Source organism: Scatophagus argus, chromosome 14 (genome assembly GCF_020382885.2).
Source record: "Scatophagus argus isolate fScaArg1 chromosome 14, fScaArg1.pri, whole genome shotgun sequence".
Classification (NCBI taxonomy): Eukaryota; Metazoa; Chordata; class Actinopteri; family Scatophagidae; genus Scatophagus; species Scatophagus argus.
In genome coordinates, this window is record NC_058506.1 from 14,833,520 (window position 1) to 14,856,793 (window position 23,274).

At 40.1% G+C, this 23,274-nt stretch overlaps 1 protein-coding gene and 1 long non-coding RNA gene across 3 annotated transcripts; one reads left to right on the top strand and one right to left on the bottom strand.

Annotated features, from left to right (window-relative positions):
* The first annotated feature begins 144 nt into the window (after positions 1 to 144).
* Positions 145 to 12,575, top strand: LOC124070413 (four and a half LIM domains protein 1-like). Its single transcript, XM_046410307.1, has 6 exons — positions 145 to 291; positions 9,713 to 9,898; positions 10,096 to 10,270; positions 10,513 to 10,682; positions 10,973 to 11,159; positions 11,938 to 12,575. The coding sequence occupies exons 2-6, from the start codon at positions 9,743 to 9,745 to the stop codon at positions 12,087 to 12,089; spliced, it is 840 nt and encodes a 279-aa protein (XP_046266263.1). The 5' UTR covers positions 145 to 291; positions 9,713 to 9,742; the 3' UTR covers positions 12,090 to 12,575.
* On the bottom strand, positions 961 to 9,475 carry LOC124070414. Of its 2 annotated transcripts, XR_006845185.1 has the most exons (4): positions 9,395 to 9,475; positions 5,809 to 6,701; positions 5,047 to 5,151; positions 961 to 4,364 (listed from the first exon to the last, which is right to left on the bottom strand). It is a non-coding gene; the product is annotated as an uncharacterized LOC124070414 (long non-coding RNA). The 2 variants fall into 2 exon arrangements; XR_006845184.1 differs by having other exon boundaries at positions 5,047 to 6,701.
* Positions 12,576 to 23,274: the final 10,699 nt, after the last annotated feature.

A 23,274-nucleotide genomic window follows, 5' to 3' on the forward strand; every position in this document is an offset into this window, starting at 1 on the left:
GAAGTTGGGCTGCTGTGTTTTTAGCATAACTGCGCATTTTCTCAAGAAGAAAAAAGAAAAAAGAAAAAAGTCCACTTATTTTCTAACATAACATAAAAATGCACTCCGCTTCCGGCTACTCTTATTTTGAAGGTAAAACATCCTACTACCACTTGTCTGCTGCCGTGCTTGACGGAGCCACAGATGGCAGCACTTACAACGTGTGAGGGTGTCGGTTAAGCGGAGCGCCGCCGCTTCCTCACAGCTCAGAGCGCACCGGTCATCCCCGCTGCAGTCACCACCCGGAACCCGGTAAGCTGACTCATAAGCACCGCTGTTTAACCAAAACCCGTTTCCTCTCAAAGGTGTTTTTAGACAAACAGGTCCAGTTTCTGCAAGGCTGTCTTGTAGTTTGCACTCGGGCAGGGTAGGTGACGCCTGGTCAACTTGTCGCTGCAGTTTTTTTTTGTTTTGTTTTTTTTATTGCTCCACTGTTAATGTGTGACCATTACGGAGTAATTGATTTTAATGGAAAACGTCAGCTCATGGCAGGATCACCTATGCAGTATGTCCCACTAACAAATGTACAGTAGCAAATAACTGTCTTCCTCTTTCACACATCTTGTGATTTTATACACACTTCACTTGCAAAGCAGCATTTTGATAGCTGAAGAGGAAACAAGTCTTAAAGTTGTCTGGGGCGTTGGCTGGCTGTCTCCTTTGTGGTGTGTGTGTGTGTGTGTGTGTGTGTGTGTGTGTGAGAGAGAGCTACAGTTACATGCTGACTGGAGGAAGCCTGGGCTACTCCTGAAATCTGTTTCCAGTTAGGAAGTCTCTTTTTTCACTCAATGATGGAACCACTGAGGCAAAAAATGCATCACATAGGTCAATTAAAATTCCTGTACTGCTATTTTTCATTGTCCTGCGTGTGTGGGAGTATCTATCGTATGTGATGCACATGGCTTCAGCGTTGGCTCAGCCATCTATTGTAATTCTGCAGTAAATTCAGGATCAACATGTGCAACTGACCTCTTTCTTCCTGACACACACACACACACACACACACAGTGTTTTCATGTAAGATTACAGAAGTAAACACCTTGGACACTGTGAGATAATATTTTTGGAAGCGTTGCACCTGGAGTAAAATGTCATCACAGGGCTGTGATTTTGCTGCTGATTTCAATAGTCTTATAAAAGTATGTTAAGTTTTTCTGACAGAGCAGACAGTAGGCAGACCAAGACCCATATGTGGGACTGACCTTCCCCTGCCTGACACACACACACACACACTGACACACACACGCAGAGGAGAGGGCCATAGAGAGTTTGCAGTCTGATTCGAAGCCGGTGCCTGCTGCATGTTAAAGAAATTATCATGAGCTCATTCCCATAAAATACATCACAGGCTCATAAAACTTTATGCAATGTCTGACTTCATGTCATGGTAACTCCCTGTTGTGTTTTGCCTGTTGTGATTTTAATGGCACAGAATATAAATGAAATACAGCAACTCATTCGTTTTTCTTTTCATGGATACCCAAAGGTAAACTCAGTGTAAAGGAGATTTTAGTGGGATTTAAGTGCTCTGACAAAAGGGAGTTGAAGAAGGTGCTGACTAAGAACTTTGCAGTAAGATATCTTTGACCGGCAGCCATTAGTGCCTGTGATATGATGTGATGTGATATGTTGGCATCAATCAGTGGTTGTGAAAGTGATAAGGAAGAAAAGCTTTTGTGTTGCTTTGTATTATATGAAAGGAAGGAAGCTAGATAGCTACATTCTTTGGACATCCAAGTCCTCAAGGACGTCTACAGGAACAGGGACAGCACATATATTTTGTTTTGAAGAAGTTGCATGCTTGTTACTTGCAATAGTTGAAAGGACTAATACTTGTCTTGCAGCTGCCTGAGAAGTCTGAAACGACATCCAGGAGGCAGTTAGCTTAGCATAGAGACTGGAAGCAGGGGGAACAGCTAGCCTGAGTCTGAAGAAATCCACTCAAGAGCACATTGTTAACACATTATACCTCATTTGTTAAATCTGCCCAAAAAACAAAGTGTATAAATGGAAATGTTTGGTTTTACAGCGAGTTCATGCACCAAGCTGTTTCTTTGTGGGGAGCAGAGACATCCTGGAATCTTGTTGTGGCTGTGAGGTTGCTAGGCAACCAGCAGGCGACTGGTAAAACCACAACTTGACATTTTTCTTTGGTTTTTAACAACCAGGACATATGAGCTTTGGTGGTTGTGGGCAGGTTTTTTTTTTCTTACCTTTGGACAGAAAAAGAACCAGGCTGTTTCACGTCTGTATGTTAAGCTAAGCTAACAGTCTGCAGGCTGCAGCTTCATGTTTATTGAACAGGCACAAGAGTGGATATCTATTAATTTAAATCTCGGCAAGAAAGCAAATTATATGTAATTATATACATATGTCCCAAACTGTTAAGCGATTTCTTAAAATGTAACAGATGTGTGAAAATTTGAAAGAGGACTTCACAGTAACCACATTTCAACCTAACAGATCAATGTTGTAGGAGGTTTTGGAGATAGGACTCGTAGATATGACACTACTATCATAAAACCCCCAAACAAGTGAATATATTTTACGAGAATGTTTTATCTGTTCAGCAGAGTTACAGAGATTTGTTTTACAATGTTTTAATGACACTGTACTGGAGACTCATGTTGGCCCAACATCTTATAGACACTTGACTGTGTTGGACCCATCTGTGAGTCCATTCAGCCATGTGGTTCATATAAATAATATACATAATTTCTATACTAAGATTGCCGTGTTTGGCATTTCTTCAGAAATTGTTCAGTTCATGTGAGGATTTTTGTGGGGTCATCGTGAGGGTGAGAATCTGGAAAAGTAGTCAGAAACTGAGATTTGCAGGGATTTTTGTTGGATGGAGATTTCTGAAGGGAGACTAGAACAGTTTGTAAGCAAACAACCCCTCAAGACAGCACTGAGGATTTACATGTCCCATAACATTTTATCATTAAATTCTCCTGTTAGTGTTGGACCTTCGGTAGTGCTCCAACAGTACTGTGGAGAGTGCCAGCGTGGGGAGTGTTCCCTAACTCACACAGCAAAAATAATCATGGAAATAGAAACCGGTCCCACATTGCTGCTGCTGAAGAACAGAAGACGAGTGCAGAAACTGAAGGAGCGAGTAGAGAGAAACCGAACAAAGCGAGCCGCAGCAAACCAGCAGCTTCTGGTAAAACGATCATGGCTGTCCTGTTGTAGCAGGACATGCTGCGTTTCTTCAACTTCGCTAAGATCTGTTGTATCGGCTTTATTCCATTATGTCTGGAATGTGTCTCACCGGAGCCAAATAAAACAATTATCTTTCTCTGTAGGCTGATGGAGACAAATGTTTATCTGAACTTGCTACTCAGTTTCCAAACCTGATGTGTATTTATTTTTGAGATAGTATGACTGGTATCAGGGGTGGGAACGCTCCCTGTGTGACGCTGCTGCAGTTGAGTGATACATTGACCCATATGGCTGCTCTTATCAGTACTTTTATATGAACAATGGATCAAATGACTGGCAAAAGGCATAATGGAACATCTGGCAGCTAAAGTCAAGGACATTTTTTTACGCAGCATAATATCTCAAATCAGAAATTTGTCTCAAGGGCCTTTACAATCTCTACAGCATACAACACTCTCAATTCAGATAAGGAACCCTCCTCTGGAAAAACAGGGCAGAAACTGAGGAAACGTCAGAAAGAGCAACGTGAGAGGGCAAGAGAGATCTTCTGTGTGCAGAATAGACCAACATAGTACAATTAAAGTATGGACAATCAGGGTGACAAAAACATAAAGTGTTAAAGAGGCAGAACAGAGCTAAAAGAACAGAAGTGATAATCATCAGGTGTCCAAACACATGACTCTGAGTGGATGTGTTCAGTGTCCGTCAGACATTTCTGTAAAGATTGTGATTCTGATTCATTTGGCCACTCTCATTTAGCCAAAAATAAATAATAGGCTAAAATTGGTTTTAGTATTAAGTGTTTCTATGAATTTAATTTTGCGAAGTTGACATAGTTTTAAGAGTCTGTGATATTCTGTGCATTTTTAATTTCCAAAGTAATTTCCTGCTTTTCCTTGAATATTTCCCTAACGCCCTTCTGTAAGCCTACGGCAGCAGTTGTGTAGCTGTCTAGACACACAGCCAAGTTGTTTGTGAACACTGCGGTCTGTTTTTGAGGGCAGCCACATACTCACAGGTCTTTGTAGTGAACGAATTCTGGTCTTTTGTTGGCGTAGACACCGATGGACCTCCGCCTCTTCTGCAGCCGACTTCTTCTCGTAACGTACTTGAACATCGCAGGCTTCTGCATTGAGTAAAAGGCTCTTGCTGTTTCTTTTCTGAAAGGCAAAAGAAAAAAAAAAGACTATTTTTCCACTTTCAAACAAATTTTAAGACGGAAAATCACGCAAGTTAATTAAAAGCTGCAAGAAGTCGATGGGTCACAAGAATATAAAATCAATCCGCGTTAAATTTCATTATATAGCAAAAATTCCATAATTGCACCTGTTATTGAAAATTAAATGTCTTTATGTTTTGGACTGTTACTGAGACATAAGCACTTTGAGGGCCTCTCTTTGAGCTCTTTTGAGACATTTTATAGAACACAGTTAACCAACAGAAAATAACTGAAAGAGTAATTAATTCTGATACAGCTTGCTCTTTGTAAGAATAAAACAAACTAACCCGAACTGAAACTAAAACATATCACAACATCATCACGTCGTGTTATGAATTAACAGATCAGGATTAAGATGAACAATTGGTGCATTCACAGTTTCAGCCCTCGTCTGTTTTTAAACCCACAGGAAGTCTCAGTAAGGGACAACTTCAACTGGCCTGGCCACACCAGGTCAACAGTTTAAGAGTCAACATGGACGTAGGAGAAGAAAAACACGTAACACAAGTTCAGCCAGGGTTGCTGGTATGTGAACCTGTAGGTTGTAATGACATTTAATGTACCCACATTTAGCAGTACGCAGCACATCAGAGAAATTAGTGTGTGGACTGTGCTAGCCTCACCGTTCTGGCCGATGGAGACTTCCTGTTTCTCAGTTTTCCACCACATTCTTCAGCGATAAGCTCATGCCAACACACACACACAGATGGTGGGTACAAGCAGACATTCTAGAAAAAAAAAATACACAGTGTTTTAGTCTCTGTTTCTTCATTTAACCGTCTCCGTCTCTGTCTCACCCCACCCCCCATGTGTTTTGAATATGTGCATGATTTTACGCTTGTCCTCGTCGCATGATGTCACCTCTCTGCATTTTATTTTTACACCGCTGATCTCCAGCTGCAGAGGATCAGGTCTGGACTTCTGAGGAACAGAACTGAGATGTGACTGTTACAGTCAGGTGGCTAAAACTGTAACAGAGGTGGGAATGATAACACAGAGAGCAAACTTGGAGGAGCGAGACATGAATATGTACAAACTGAATCACCACTTGCAATTTTGAAATCTCTGAGTGGCTGCAGACCGCATGTGCACACTTGTTTTCTGTCTCTTAAGAGCACATAGCATTTCCACCTCCAGTCAAAAACATGTTTTTATTCTCGCTCCTACAACTGCATTTTTGAGTTTTGATTTTAATGGGTTTCGCTGTGCAGAATGATGTCTGTGCAGAGTTTGACATGCTAAGGCTGGTTTTAGACTCATTGCTGAAAGTCTGATTTCAACAGCTCCTCTGAGATTCAATCCAACCTTAACGTCTGATGATATTTTTCTTATTGTCAGCAAATAGTAACAAAAAGACTGAAACCAACCATGAATTGAAGTATTACCTGTGTACTGAAGCATATTCCTCCCTGAGTTCTAGTCTCCTCAGAAACTATTAAATAGTCAACCCTTGCACGAACCAAAAAACAAGTCTTGAGCAAATAAAATGTGGGACCCTGTGGGACCGAGGTTTTTGGACCTCCATGATGTGACTTTGAGAAGAGATTTACATCTCGTCCAGGTCATTACTGCAATATTACACACACGCAGTTATCCTTGGCTGCGGCGCTGCCTTCCAACACTGCCTCCAGCTTCGACTGCGTGACAGAACTTAATTTCACATTTAACTGTCTCCATGGTGATCAAACAAAGAGTTCAGTATTGGCAGCTTGGCTACGGGAAATGATGTATATGTGCTGTCATGCCATGACTCAGCGAGAATATTCATTGCAGAAAAACAAGCAGCAGCACAGCCCTCAGAGCCGCCTGACGTCAGCATAACCTGATTTATTTTCTTCCAACCTGTGTGGACACTGGATCGCTTCCTGTCAGCCATTGTTTGCCTCCCATCTGATAACATTTTCATGGTGCTGGCAGCCAAGCATTATTACTGCCTGCTCTGAAATCTACCCAGTAGATCATGTAGCTGTGGACAACATGTATACCCCCGAAGTGTGCAGCTTTGAGAAAGAGCAAGAAAAGAGTTATAGAAAACACATAAGTGATAAATGAATACTTAGTTAGTTTAAGGGGTGGCAGGAAGTAACATAGAAAATAACAGGTAAATATTACACCTGCCTTGCTGTCTGTCCAGTGGAGATGAATGAGTAACCTCACCCAGCCGACAAATAAACCAGCTGCCGCTTTTTCCATAAATAAGTAATGAATTAGCAGGTCACTGAAAGGAAGATTTATGTCCACTCCACGTGATGCCGCTGTCAGTTTGGAGCTTTATTGTCTGAGGAGGAGACAAGACCACAAAGGAATTTATTAAATCAACTTTATTAACAGTTGCACCTTTAACCTCAGCCACATGTCTCTGTCAAACAGCAGTTTGCTTCTGGGTAATAAGCCGAACTGTGTGAAAAACGTTTGAGCCAGAGACGGATGCTTACAATCTTTTACTTCGAATAAACTCTAACTTAACTTCTTCCTTGACTACATAAAAATGTTTAAATTCCATATTAAATGATTTGATTTAATTATTTGATTGGGTTGGAGAGTTTGAGTGGCCCATGAAGCACTTAATGCTGTTTTAGAGATCTTTCCAAAACTGTAACTCACTGTAACAGTTTTAAATATATAAAGCTTTAAAATGGTAAAATAAAAACTATTTTCAGTTTCAAGTATTCTGTCACTGGAAAACAGATGTTTTAAATGAACTTGTATTTTTAGGCAGATCCTCTTTTTTTGGCGATGAGTAAAGGTCAGCATGTACATCAGATAAGAGTAAATGAAACGAAAAATGGGAGGAAAACCCAAAAGGACCACAGAGTCATAACTCAACTCATTGTTTTGTACAGAATGGTTGGTCTGCAATTGACATTTTTATTTGATATCCAGGAAATGACAACATCTGCTCTGTCAGACTTTCATGGTCCCAAGAAGAGGAATCCTGACATAAAGATCTTGTTATGGGACCTGACTGAATTCTTCACCCTTCTGTGATTTTTTTGTTTTTTGCTCATAGCTAAAGGAAAATCACAAGAAGAATCTTAATGTCTTTTAATGCGGCCTAAATTTGTGGTAACATCGGTCCTGAGCCAAAACCAGAACTTCCTCATGAATGTGTACTGACATGCTGCTCCAACAAGGAGGTGAACGCTATCGTTTGTGGTTTTGGTGGTCTGCTAAAGGGAGCGGTCCATGTAAGAGGAGAGGTGGAGTGTGTGTGTGTGTGTGTGTGTGTGTGTGTGTGTGTGTGTGTGTGTGTCGGTTCTGTCAGAGAGTTGTCAACGTTCTAGATCTTACCACATTATTCATACCAGGCATTCCTTCATGTGTTCACCTCTCTCTCTCACACACACACACACACACGTCTTTCTCTCGCAGCGGTTCAGGAGAATTCCTCGCGGTCGGCCAGCGTGAACTTGATGTGGGAAATAGCCGAGCGAACAGACTTGAGCCACCTCTTCCTCCACATTTCTGTGTGTTTGTGCGGCTGTGATTTTGCCATCATGTCCTGTGCCACTCAGTCTGAAATCTTCACCCTGTAATCACAGCGCTGTGATCGCAGTTATGGTGATCAACGTGGTGATTTTGGGTCCTATGTTTAGGAAGTTTATGTGTGTTGTATTTTAGGGAGAGTGATTTTTAGACTGTTGTGTGAGCAATCGGTTACAAAAGGATGCTTGAGGCAAAGTTAGAGCTAAATAGTCAAGCACAGTCTTCTGTCTAGTTTTGGAATTTGATCTAAAGGAAGGTGGACAGTATTGACAAGCACTCAGATCCTTAAGTAAATCTACAACAATGTAAAAACACAATTATAATTTTTTTTCTTACTATGTACAGAAGCCATATACACATAATTTTTGTAGAAGGTAACAATGGTTATTATACAGAGAACCTGCCCACGTGTGTGTGATGTTTTCTATATTATACTGTTGAAGTATTAATACTAATACATTAATGTCTAAGCAGCTCATCATTTATTTTATATGAAAACTTTCATCAGTAACTATTCAATAGGACGAGCATGTTCCATATTTCTTCGTGAAATGATGGGTAGACATTTAAAGTGGCATAAATTGATAATACTGACATAAACTACAAGTACACAAACACCTAAGATGTTTTAGGAACACATCTGTTTGAACTGCCCTAATTTTTTTTCACACGCAAAATCTGGTTTCCTGGCCTCAAGGGACGGCAGGTTACGGTAAACCAGGTGGTCCTGTGAGTACCGCTCAGAAAAAGATTCTGGTAAAACTGATTTAGAGGGAAGAAAGAGCTGCTGATTGATTGATTTGAGTGATTAAAAAGTCCTAAAACAATTAATTACAAAATACAGACAAATTCCCACTCTTAATGGACATTCAGGACTCGTTACGTTACTTGCTCGAGTGTGTAAACTGTCAGAATGTGATTTTAAAACGAAAAGTGATATCACGTTTTAAATTCCATCATCAGAGTACAGGATTCACACTTGTGTTGTTTTTCATTTGTCTGCTTCTCAGATTGGCTTTATTGTCCAAGATATCAGCTGTATTAGCCGTTTTATCGGGCAGAGATAAGATGCACGAGTGAGGAGGATCGTATCACATAGAGCACATAAGCACCCAGCCACACATGTGGACGCAGAAACTCAGACGTGTCCACCTTGTTGCTAAGCTCTCGCACAAAACAAATATCTCAGTGGCTCTGTTCCTCTGCAGAGTGGGGAATGAATGCATGCACCTCATCAGCAAAATGTGGCAGTAAATATCAAAGGGTTTGTGTGAAATGTTGTCATGTGAAATGTTCTCTGTCTCTTCAGCAGCACCACCAAGTGCACCAACAGTGCCCTCCTGTGGTAGTTTTAGGTAGATTTCCTCCGTTGGAGGACTGAGAGAGATGTGAAATTAGTATTACAAACAACATGGCACACCTAAAATCTGTTAAAAGAATACAAAGACATGTACACAGAGCAATAAAATGACAAAATCACGCTACCTTAAGTGTTCAGCTTCTGTTTTCTTTCTTGACCGGGCCTCTCTTTCCACCTGCAACCAACAGTCTCCCCCTTGTGGTGTTAATGGGACACAGGAAGATATAAAACTCAGTTAAGTTCATATTGTACTTACATTAATTACATATGTTGAGTATGTAACAAAAAAAAACAGCTTTGCTCTCTCTTTGGTGCCATTGTAAATACTTTCCCCTGACCAAACTAGCTGTTGGGGAAATTGTGAACTTGTGAACATGATTTCCACACTATCAACAGGATTTTTTATTTATTTTTTTACCTTCCCTCTCTTCTTGCTTTATTAGTTGCAGTTCTGAGTAACTCACAGAGTGACGATGGCAGACAGCTCACACTGTTTCTACTGTCGGGAAGACCTCGGGGGAAAGAGGTTCGTCCGCAACGAAGGCAGGCCCGTGTGCGTCCGCTGCCACACGAAGTTCTGCGCCAACACCTGCGCCGAGTGCCATCGACCCATCCCTGTGGAGTCAAAGGTGATGCGTGATGCGTGATGTCAGTTTGCAATGAGCGCTCACTCTAAAGTGTAAAATTGTAATTGTGAACTACATGTTGTAATATGACCTTTCAGTGCACATATTTCTTATCAGGCCTGTCCACTGTGACAGCGTTGCCCCTTCATTTTCAGCCCTTTGTGCCTCTCATAAAACTCTCCCGTCTCTTCTTCCATCAGGAGCTCAGCCATAAGGGCCGGTACTGGCATGAGGAGTGTTTCCGTTGTGCTAAGTGTTACAAGCCTCTGGCCAAGGAGCCCTTCAGCACCAAGGATGATCGCATCATGTGCGGCAAGTGCTGCTCCAGAGAAGATGCTCCACGCTGCCATGGCTGCTATAAACCCATACTGGCTGGTAAAGACAGTCAACTTCCAACCCTGATCTGCTCCATGGGTTAACTTACACAAGTGATAAAAGTACTTTCAGGAAAATTTTAAATGTTTAAATGTTTGCCACTGTCGTGTTTAACTATTCACAGTTTCTCATACTGAGCTTTACAGTTCAGCTGAGTGTTGATGCTGAGAGCCAATTTGTCTTAGTTACCTGTATCTCTGGCCTAATAAATCTCCCCATCTCCTAATAAATCTCCTCTGTAGGAACGGAAAGCGTGGAGTACAAAGGGAACTCGTGGCACGATGAGTGTTTTACCTGTTGCAGCTGTAAACGACCAATAGCATCGCAGAGTTTCCTCTCAAAAGGAAATGACATTTATTGCAACCCCTGCTATGACAAGAAGTTTGCCAAGCACTGTGTCAGCTGCAAAAAGGTTTGTTTTTCTTTTCAAACAGGGACCAGAACCGCCTTGTTTTTCTAAAAGCTAAACATGAACAATCTGTGAGGTAAATGAAAAACCTTTTCAGGCTTGTCATTTGAATGAGGCCAAAATTCAAGAGGGTGGTGGCAACATCATGAACTAACATTTCTTTTATAATCCCTGCTGCACTACTACACAAGACACGTTTATCAAAACCATATTAGTAAATAAAAAAATAAATAGGATTTTGACACAAATACTACTGTTGATATACTTTACTCTTCTTTTCCGTGTGTCTCCAGCCCATAACCTCTGGAGGAGTGAACTATCAGGACCAGCCATGGCACAGCCACTGTTTCGTGTGCAGCTCCTGCTCAAAGCCTCTGGCGGGGGCTAGTTTCACCAACCACCAGGACCAGGTCTTCTGTGTCGACTGCTACAAGAGCTGTGTGGCAAAGAAATGCAGTGGCTGCCAAATGCCCATCACAGGTTGCTTTATATTCAAACAGAAGATTAAAATACAATAAGAGTCAATAATCTTGTCTAAAAAATTAAAAAGGAAAAGCATTCACACACATGTGCGATGTTCATTTATCGAGGCAAGCTGCGCAGCAGGTGTTTTGAACCATTAACACTCATGTCCCAGCTTAGGGTTTGGAACATCTGGTTGTCAAGGTTAGACTTGAGAACCAGTGTTCCCTAGACATCATTTGAGATTGTTGGTAAAATTGGGAAAAAAATCCCATGTTAACGACTTGTGAGCGTTCATATCATCAATATAACACTATAACCATTACATCTGGCTTGAGTGACAGACCCACGTGACCCATTCATGGGTTTCAGGCAGTCAGTATATCATGAAGCGGCAAACTGGATATATAGCTGTGAGAGACATCTGTGTTTGCCAGTAACATATGTGCGACTTGAATGTTGACATAAACACTATTTACATGTTGGAAACTGGTAACTGAAACGTGACAGTCCAGCCTCACAGACCAGAACCAATTTTATGACACACTTTATCACCAAGAAACTGGCTTCAAATGATCAATAAAGTGTAAATTTAGTGGTAACCTGGGCTGGGCTGTAACTTACATATTTACAAGTTCAACATGATCAGAAATGTAAACAAAAGGGTTAGTATGCCTGAATGGAAACACCCTCCAAGAGTGTGTCGATGCTTTTCCTTCTGTTACAGGATCAAAATTAAAATTTTGGAATAGCATTTCTGGTTTAATAAACTCATAACTCTTAACTCTCCGCTCAGGTTTTGGCAAAGGCGTGAACGTGGTGAACTATGAGGGCAGCTCCTGGCACGAATACTGCTTCAACTGTAAGAGATGCTCCCTCAATCTGTCCAACAAGCGTTTTGTTACCAAGGGGGGAGACATCCTGTGCCCTGACTGTGGCAACAAGTAGACACGGACAGCCTGGATGCTACCTGACAGCAGTTTACGCAGTCGTTATGTTCTTTTTTTCTTTTTCTATCAAGGCCAGAAGCTACATTTCCATATACTGTTTGATATCAGTTATGTTTTTGGGAGATTTTTCCAAAGTGATGGAAACACTGGGACCAAAATGTAATCTGTATCCGCTGTTGTTGATTGTTTGCTGCATGTTAACATTAAAACCTATGCTGTGCCGAGTGATGGTAATGAAAACGTGAGGAGTGAGGGCCTAAAAGAGAAATAGTATGTAGCTGAGGAAAAAAATAAATAAATAAATATTTTTTTTTATAACCAAACTTATATCTGTATTTGTAATTGCCAGTTGCAAAGGGATTACGATGCTTAATGTATGTTTTCAGTAAACTTTTATGCACTTTTCTTACTCATTTTTGTCTACCGAGGAAAGACGAAACATAAGCCTTTATGTGTTGCAAAAATAAACTTTCTACAAAACTGAGTTTTGCATTGTTTATTGTTTTAAATTTGATTTTAAGAGCATTAAGGACATTATTATCATATAATAATAAATGGACACAACCTTTAAAATGAATCTGTCTGATGGTAAAGGGAACTCAGCTCAGCTTCCACATACTTTTACTTCCACCTTAATATAGTATTTTTGGGCGAGCTTGACAGCATAATTTAGCTTTATATGTGTAGACAGAGTGTTTACAGAAAGCAGTACATGTTTGCCAGAACTAATTATGTCTTTGTATGGGAGTCTATTACTTTTGTAATTGACTGACTGGTAAGATGATATACAACATGTACATATTCACTTTGTCTCTCTCTCACTCACCTGCACACAGCTGCAGACACCCGTAACTACAGAAGTGGACCAATCACAGCAACAATACACTGGTCTCTGCTCCACACGCAGTCATAACATCTTTGTTTGCAGAGAAAGGTTTGTGGTTCATTGCGTGATCCATCTCAGAGCTTCTAGTTTGAAACCAGTGAGGCACTTTTGAGGTCCTGTGCAGAATCCAGAATCTCTGCTACACTGAATTTGGACAAGGATTTACCTTTAGAGAGCTCTTTTGGTTTTATGGATTATTTTATTTATACAGGTAAGTACCTCTTCAATTCTTGATAAGGTGTCTTTTAATAAAACTTTAAAACGGCCATTGGAAATGTTTCATGTTTAGGGGGAAAAAAAATCAAATACTAATTATAGTTTATTGTAGAAACTGTTTTACTCAGTTAATGCACAACTTTTCTTCTAACTGAAAAATACTAAAAGGGAATTAAACTTCTTATTTTTTCAGATTCGAGATGATATTTCTTCAAAAAGCTCTAAACGTGTTTATCACTTTGTCTCTGTTGGGCAGCCTTGCTTCCATGAATAAGCGAGGTAGGAAGATTTGGTTGGACACAGTTTGACAGTTTTCCAAGTCAACCCGTGTCAAAATACTTAAATGTGTGTGTGTGTGTTATACAAGACTGCATTAACTGTAAATAAGTAAAGAATATCTAAAACAAACATTGTATACAGTAGTTAAACACTATGTGACTGCATGCTTACATGATGAGCTCTCTATTTTAAAGGTCAGGTTATTTTTAACTCTCAGACTTGTAGTCTTTAGGCCTAGCCAACACTGACTCAAGTGACATCACTCAAGGCCGTTTTACAGACTTCACACACATCCCTTTGGAGCCACAAAAGGCTTCATACCACTTTTTCAAATATGCATTTGTACTCACCAAGACTTGAAAACAGACTTTGGGGTGGAAAATGAGTGTAGCTTTCCCTTTAAAATGTTTTTCCTTTGAAATGCGGTTTAGCTCAGTGCTTTGTATCATATTAGGCATATGACTTGAACATCTCCACTAAGTAATATTTTGTGTAGAACAGACAAAAGCAGCTTCAGAGAGAAAAAACGCTATTTAGCTGCACTCAGTGCTAAAAAGCTGTTCTACAGATCTACCGGTACTCCTATTTGATTTATGTTAATGATTTACTGTACATTGCCTGTTTTTTGTCAGCCCCTTGTGTCAGTCTATGGGGGAACGTGGCTGACCTCAAGGGTGAATGCAGCCATTGGAGACTAAATGTCTCCATCCCCACCCTGGAGGAGTTCACTGTCTGCTTTAACCTGAAGTTAGAGGTACAAATGCAGGCTATAATTTTCAAGTGCAAATCTAAAGGGTCTGCACAGCTCAAGACTTGATGACTCTTGTATCATATTTCTTCATGTAGGTCCAGGCTTCCTCACTTTGGACTGCCTTCATGTACCATCATCCTGATGTCCAGAAGACTGAACTTGGCTTGGGGGGGAAGTACGGCCATTTAGTGGTCTGGCTGTTTGGGATGGAGTGGACTACCCATAAGATCAACCTTGATGAGTCACACTGGTACTCGCTGTGCCTGACCTGGGCACATACTAAAGAGAGACCTGCCCTATACATTGATGGTAACCTGGTGGACATCATTGCAGGTGAGTTAAATAAGAGATCATAAGTTTCTTGGTTCATTGTTATTATTTAATTCCTGTCTCTCACAGTTTTTATTCTGCTGGTGCTCTGTTACTGATTTGTTTTACGCTTTATTGAAGTTCACATGTACCATTTGTAAGCAGCAAACATTTTCAGTGTGTTGCCATTTCGGTGGTAACTACGTGATGGCAGCTAGAGAGATTTTTTTTTTTTTAAATGTGTTACCAAACCATGATAAACCATGAGTCATGCTACCCTGATTTCTCCTGTCCCACCTCATGTAGATTCAACTACCTCCACTCCTCCGTCGTGCAGCAAACTGGCCCCGAATGGGACGCTTACTCTGGGTGCAGAACACTACCTGGTCAATGGGAACGTCCAGTTTGTTCCACAAACCCGTCTGCTGGGCAAATTATCTCTGTTTCGGCTATGGGGACGGGAACGCAACGAACAGGAAGTGACATCACTGAAATGTACCGAGGGAGAACTGGTGAAGTGGGAGAGAGACAATTGGGACACTCAGACCTGTGCTCCACTACCTGATCCCAGCCTGCGTTGTGGTGAGCCAATGAAAAATATCCTTCACATTACCTGGAATAGGTTTTCTGTTTCTGCTCCAGTAAAATACTTTGTTAGTACTTTTCAAAACATGTACCTCAGTAGCTGCAAGTCGAGTATTTTCTCCCACCACTGGCTCCCACATAAGTTATACAACAGTCATTGATTCACTTCAGTGCAGTAAATGGTTTGTTAGTGTCATCAAGAGTTTTACAGCTTGTTCCTGTGTTAGAGGTAGCCTCTGCGGCTGCCTTTTTGCTTTACTGCAGGTCCTCAGCCCTCAGGTTAAATATTGACCCTCTTTCTTTTTGTCACTTGGGTAAATATAGAGGCCATTCTGTGGTCAGCAACATTAAGACCAGAAGCATTAATCATACAGGTGTCACCGGTCGCAGCTTTTTCTCTACAAACCTGGAACGTTCCATCATTTTCATCTTAAATCTAATGTTACCTCAAGGGCCACAAAAGTCTTTGGTGTAGAAATGGAATATAATGGAATATTATTCATTCTGTTTCTATTAGTGTGTCTAATCACCTTTGATGTTCTTGTTACCTTAGAATGAGCCTTTTACTGCACATGCACAGAGGGGTTGCACTGTCATGTTTCTAGAGTAGCCCTGAATGGACAAATCAAACACTGGTTCTAAAACTTTGAGAACAAACTTTACATTTTTCAAAAACTGAGTTTGATTTCTTGGTCAGGAAGCAAAAAATAACCTGAACTTTCATGGTGTAAAGTAAATAAATTATTGTCTTTATATAAATATCACAATGATCTACAAAATTTATTGACTAAAGATTTAAATCAAAACTGTACAGAGGAATGAGGAAATGCCCTTCACATTAATATTAAAATGTCTGCAGTGAGTGCAGAAGTCGTTTTACAACACGTTTTACAACACTTTTACAGTGAGTATAAATGTTAATTCACAAGTTCTGCTTTTCCAAAAAAGCTCAGTTTTGGGTTGACAGACGCAGTTTGGCATCAGTGATGAACTAGAAGTTTCCAGCATCATATCGTACATGCAGTTGTTTATCAAATAGAAATATGATGTAAAAACAAAGACCAGAGAAATTAAAATGCATTTAGGATCAGTTAATGGGTACATGTTTTAATGTGTATTTACATATACTTAATGATGTTTTACATTTTCTTTGGCTGACGGGCAGAATGGTCCGCCTATGAAGTGAGACTGATGTTTGCTATCTTCCGTTACGATGGGAACGACACTGAGCTCTACACAGCCAGAGAGATCGCGCATCGATGGGTAAAAAAACAAATTAACAAACAAACTAAATGCACAGGTGTTCATTTAATTTAAAACGAGCTTGAGTTATTTTATTTGGTTTTATCACCAGGTCAGTTTTTCTGATGTAACAAAAGCATTAACAGGTTTGAGTTCGTGTGAAACTCTGTATATTTAGTAATAGCATTTAACTGTTTATTCATTCATAAAATGTCTGCACAAATTAATGCTGGGTCCACCTGCAGTAAATCTCAGCGGCTGTTAACTGCTGTTTGTTGTTCCTGTAGCTCAGAAAGGTTCTGCCGAACAGCATCTATTTACACAGAGTGTCCGTGTTTGAAGTAACCAGGTATGAGAAGATCTGAGTTTATGACGCTGACATTGCTTAGTGTGTTATGTAATAAAATACCTATGGGTGTCATTTTGTGCCACATCAATTAAACCTTGTTTAATAGTACATGTTGGAGAAGGGGGGAACAGGTAAGTTTTAAAATCATCCAATTTTTCTGATGTCTTATGCAGATCCTATACAGAGGACATCCGTGTCAAAACATCACACAAAGACAGGCAGGTATGCAATCACGTCAAAGAACACTCTAACATGCTGTATATTAGGTTATCGCAGATACTGCTGCATATTGCTGTACATGTTCACCAGGAAGTAAGAAAAAATTGCTGTAAAGAAACTCAGCTCTCTCTCTCTTGGACATTCAGTTTGTCTACCAACTTTTGCAAACATATGATCATATTCTTTGATTTTGGTATTAGCCTCAAAAATCCAGTATCCCTCATGCCCTAAAGCACATTATATCACTAGCATTTTTACCATAGGAGATAATCTCCCAAATATATCTTCAATGTCACCTTAAAATTCTGAGTTTTTTTTATTCCACAGGCATGGTGGGTCCCTCCTCATAAAAGGTAACACCGTTCATGTTTCACTTAATGATTTTGGTTTTCTGAATAATCTGACTGAGCGATAAAATGCAGTATCAAATTAGAGCTCAAATAATATCGTTCTATATATTTTGTAGTTTGTATTTCGATTATCAAAGCTTCTTAGACATCATATTCATCACATTAAATATCCATGCTTCTGTAAACGAATCCCATACACTAAGCACACAGCATAGATCTGAAGGTAGAGCAGCAGAGTAACAATACCAATCAAAACAGAACAAGAATGGAAATCTAAAGAACGAAAGCAAGACAGAATTTCTTCTGTACTGCACAACACTCCCATTCTTGTCAAATACTGTATACTGTTTACTTTTACTCAGAAAATCCTTCAAATGAACTGCTCAATCCTCACGTCCTCCTTAAGGCTATAACAAATAGACTTTGCTTCATTTAAAATATGCTTGAACCGCTGCAGCAAAAACCTTCTCCTCCACATAGGTTCAACTGCCTGGTTCATGTAACCATCGTCCCCAGCTTAGATGTGGCTGCTGTGCAAAAAGAGATGCAAATGGACCTTGACAAACCTTACTGCCACCCCAGTGGTTTGCTACAGCTGCTGGCAGATGCAAATAGCATACATACCACAGCTGTTGGTAAGAAACAGTTCTCAACATGCAAAAAAACCAAAAAAACAGTTCTGGTTTACAATCCTTTCTCTGTTTGTAGAAAGTTTCTCCACTTCCACCACCAGTCCAACCAGTGTGGCAACAGAGTCCTCTATGGTCACAACCACTACACTTAAACCCACAACATCCATTACCACTGCTAGTACCACCACAAACCCCTCTACCAGTGCAGCCACAGCCACAGCCACAGCCACAGCCACCACCTTCACAACGATTCCTGCAAATATCTCTGGTCAGTCTGATAATTTACAGTCACACAAATGCTCTCCATGACTGGATTATTAGGGGGTTTTATTTGATCCTACTTGGGGAAAATTACTGTTTATTTTACTCTCTTCTGCAGATCTGTATTTTGAGGTGAGGGTGAATGTTTCCATGACAGGAGACGGTGACACAGAAGAGATTCTTTCTACCTGGGTACGTCTGACAGAAGAGCAAAGCTCTTTTAATGTTCGAATACAGAACGGATGTGGCTTTACTTGTCTTAAATGTGGCCTCTGACCGTCCACAGCTCATCTCCAGTCTACCCGATGACATGATGATGCTGCTTGACCTCCAGCTGCTCCCCAGTGCTCAGAGGTACAGTGTGTGATGTAGCTGCCACACCATCAGCTCACCTTCTATTAAAACACATTTCAATCAATCTGATTTCAACATGAACAGCTTGATTTAGTGGCTGATCTCACCTCCAGACATCATCCTAACCTGCAGTCAAACTTCTCTGCCACCGAAGCAGTAAGTAAACATAAAAAAAAAGCTCCTTTGTCACAAATGAAACTCTGAGCCTGTGAAAGCTGATTGATAGGGTTTATCTCATTTTGGGTTTTGCAGCCTGATGCCAATATTCAACATCTTAGAAATGGGCTTATTATTATTGGTAGTATTTCTTTCAAGTCTTCTTGATGTCATTAAAGTCCCTGTTGGTGTAATGGTCAGGTGTCCCAATACTTTTGTCTATAAAGTGCACTTATTTTGATTAAACGTGGAAAAACCCTTCATCGTCTTCAATAATTAAGTGATTTTTAGGGTGTCAGAGTAAGTTCAGAATTCCACCTAAACATATTGTATTAAAAGATGAAGAAATGAATGAGTACAATGCTGCAAGATGCATACATTTCATTTGATTAACAGCTTGTACTCACGTTGGAATTTATTTAACTGAAATGTAAATCTTTAAATTGGATTAACACTTGTATGTTCTGTTTTGAATTGCCACTGTCATCCTTTGAATTTTTAAACCTTTATTTTATCTTATTCTAATTTTTTCCCCAGGTGCTGACGCAGAAAGTTTCACGGTATGGATCACATAGCTGCTTATCAGAAGTATTTACTTTTTTACACTGTATCCTAATTTGCAGGGGACATTATGGGTCAATTCAAAATATTCAGTAATAACACAGCAAGGAGCTTTTTGGAATAATTAACTCTTTTTACTGTTTGCAGACAGAGCTGTGTTTTCCAGGTTCAGGTCATGATGTCGCTGTCAGACACACAGGAAATTGAGGAGCAGATAAGAAAGCTGCTGCTGATGCCTTATAACAACGGATCCATTTCTATTGCAACTGAGGACATACAGATAAGCCGCATACGTGAGTAAGATTCATGTTCAGTCAAAGACTTCACAGTATAAAACTGAAAAATTGAAGTTATATAACTTCTATAAACTGGTATTAAATTCTGCAATAGACAGAAAGCTTTTAAAAGTCCGAAAAAAAAAGTTTGTCCTTCTCTCTTTCTCCACTTGTTTCACATCTGTTGTAGTGATCGTTATCTGCAAAGCAGAAACCCGATATACAAGGAAAGGCCTGTTTAACTGGTCTGCCACTTCAGGAGGAAAAAATGTAACACAGCCGTGCCCAAAAAACCCTAACTGCTACGCCACCCGACACTGGTGAGCGTTCAGACAGTTCATTCCTTCATGTGTGCGAACGTCTACCGCTGTCGACTAATACTAATGACATAAGTGCCTGGCATGTGAGAGAAAATCAAACTGAACGCATGTGGCACAGTCCAGAGTGTCAGATTCAAAAACAATATTTACAGTGATGAAAAAATGAGTGCTGGAACTACTATGATAACCAAAGTAAATTTTCAAAATATAGTCTTCTAATGTATGGACATGCTGCTTTTGTCTTGTTAGTTAAAGTTAAACTGAATATTTTTTGTTCCATGACTGTTGGTTGCAAAGCAGGCAACTAAATGGACACTTTCCACCATTCTCTGACATTGAGAAAAAGAAAAGATCAGATGTTCATGAAAAAATTATTTTCCTAAATTACAATATCCCATGAAATAGCACTGTAATGTTTCCAATATTTTACTCAAGCAAAACTGGAAGAACTTGTTTTTATGCGTCGTAAGTGTCAGTCGGATGCAGTATTTTATTTGGTCATCAAAGGTTTGAAGAGTTTTAATTAACTCATTTTAAAATGGAATTTCAAAGTTAAGAATAATTTTTAAAAAAAGTAAGCTTAATAAATGCACATTCACATTTCATCTGTAAGCTGATGATTTTTATTTTGTATTAAATCTTATTTTTAGCATGTATCAAAGTGTGTTGATTGTATCCTGTTGTTGACCTGCGCTGCTGACTGCAGTCACTTATCGCTGTACTCATTACCTGCAGACAATTCATCATGCAGTCATGTTGAGAAAAGAGTACATGTATTTAGCTGGTTGTCAACTCGAATTTAATACAAGAATAAATACAGGCCTATTTGGGTATTGATTACCTCCGTTGGTATATATTTACATGGCTGCGTCACTGTGTCCAGGACTCTTTCTGTGTGTTGACTCAGCGCGACAATACTTATTAATGGCTGCGCTGTAAAACCATTAATCAGACGTTTGGTGTCACTAATGAGTGGAGATAATTGATGGGTGATGATCAACAGCCTCCCAGCTGTCAAGTTTTAAGGATGCAAGCACAGATTGCAAAAACCACACCATAAATTACGGTCTACAAACTTTTAAATTAAAGAATTAAAACATACCCAGCTTGTAAAAGAAATATGACGAGGAATAAAACATTTGTAAAACACTGTATTGAAAAAAGCAGGATTTTTAACCCTTCTCCTCTTCCCTATGCCCTCACAACCAGTAAACTGTGCCTCAAAACCCACTGGTTGGACCCAGACATGAATGCGTGTTCTCTAATGGTGGAAACCATCCCTGATCTGGACCATGTCAAAGTCACAGCTGGTCTGTTACACACTCCATTTGTCTGTCTTCTGCTGTAGCTCCTAAATAACTCTCACATTTATGGTTCAAAATTGAATGTTAAAGAGCCAAAGATTTCATGATGACATTTAAAGTGAATTAAAACCAGACGCAAAACGACAGACATGTTACTTTAAGAAGCTGTATCATTTTATCTCTAGAGAACTCAATGGACGTGGTGGACATGATTAAAGATTTACTGCAAGACCACTCCACGCTCAACTACCAGGAGCTGGTGACAGTAATCAACAAGCTGGAAGACATCATCAACCTCAGTGTGGTCACCCCAAACCTGGGCCAAGCTCTAATCAACATCATCTCGGACATACTGGAATCTGACAGCAACCTGTTACCTTTTACAAACACGTAAGAATGTAAAACCGATCCAAACACCCAAATGAAGGTTCTTCTTCTCAACTTCTCTGTTTACCTTCTGTCTCTGTCTCCCTCTCTAGCATCCTGAATATCACAGAGGCAGTGGGAGACAGGATGGTGGGCTACGAGGGCTCCTCCACCCTGACTGCTCCAGCCGTTGCTATCGCAGTGGTGGATGTGGCTCCTGGGCAGTTCAGCAGTTTGACTTTTGGAGTGTCATCTGACCGCGCAGGCACAAAGCCTGAGGTTAGCAAATGACAACCAGTCCTCAGTCTGACTCAACTTAAGACTTTTCAAAGAAAAAGTGCATCAGCAGGTTCATTACACACTGACAGATTACCATCACTGTGGTCATTGAAGATATTATAACATATATAATTAGAGGAGAGAGTACAGGAACTTAAAATAAACTTCTGGGAGTCTGAATATTAGTTTGTTATGACTGACTTACAGGCCAGTCAGTGTGATTTAACTTGTTTTAATTCTGTCAGTGTTTATCACCTTGAAATTCATAGCCTCTTCTACTAAAATTTGGAAACAAATACAATGGTGTCAAAGCAAAAATAGATTTTTTATCTGCACTTGTTATTAATGTAACTTCCACTTAATGAGCATCGCTGCTCATTGAGCACGGAGTCTGAAAATCACTCTGAGTGTTGCTGTTAATTAAAGCAGGTTTTCACTGAGCCTAACACAGATCTCTTAAATTTCTCTTTATGTTGTAGATTTTTATCAACAGGCTTCCCTTCAACAGCACTGTGGCTTTTATCTCTCTGCCGTCTGTCCTGCAGCACAGCTTCCCACAGAGCACCTGGAACCAGTCCCTACCGAGGGTTATGTTCCAGTTCTACGGCATCCCAGTGCTCTTTAGGGTACCGGCTTTGTATGACTCCTTTCTCTTAAAGAAACGGGGAAAAAGTGCAATTCAATCAGAATACTGAAAACCTCTGTGGACCCTTCTGTTTCCAGAGCAGCCAAAATGGGCAGACCCTCAACACTTTTGTGGTGTCGGCCAGTGTGACCAACGCAAGCTCACCAATCAAGGACCTAAACGAAGATGTCAAAGTCATGCTCCACCATCTCACACCCAATACAGTAGGAAAAATGACTCTGCTTACACTGCTGTCAATACAGTTACTTCATGAGTTAGCGATACCTTTGAGTAACCAACATTTTATCACCCGTTAAAGCTTTACAATGACGTGCAGTGTGTTTACTGGAACTTCAATAAAAACGGTAGGTCCTGATTTCACTGATTACAAGTCCAGTTAATTATTTTTTTACAATACACGCAGGATTATTTATGCGTTGTTAAATGTCTGCCATCATCTAGATGGACACGGAGGCTGGGATGGTTACGGCTGCAGAAAATACAACAGCAGCTCCAACTACACAACATGCCTGTGTGACCATCTCACACACTTTGGTGTTCTCCTGGTACGCTCTGTTCATTTATTTATTTGTTCCTTTTTTTTTTCTTTTACTGTTTTCTGGAAGGCTCACAGCTGGACCTCAGCTGCAGGACAATTGAAAGGGGTTCAGGTAATAGCAGGGGAAGAGGCAGAAGTGTTAACAGCTATTAATGGTAGGTCAACTTATCTTTTACCTGCAGATGGCAGTCAAAGCACAATATGCAAAAATGAGCCACTGTCAAGTAAAGTTTGACACAAATTCATTATTTTTGATTCTCCAAAAGTAATTGTAGGATATGCTTTTTGGTTTCTTCATATTTTAA

Bases quoted from the DNA above. Each gene is read 5' to 3' on its own strand.
- LOC124070413 (XM_046410307.1), top strand. From the start codon at position 9,743: ATGGCAGACAGCTCACACTGTTTCTACTGTCGGGAAGACCTCGGGGGA. The intron at 9,899-10,095 runs GTGATGCGTGAT...TTCTTCCATCAG, and splicing joins CCATCCCTGTGGAGTCAAAG to GAGCTCAGCCATAAGGGCCG. The intron at 10,683-10,972 runs GTTTGTTTTTCT...GTGTGTCTCCAG, and splicing joins ACTGTGTCAGCTGCAAAAAG to CCCATAACCTCTGGAGGAGT.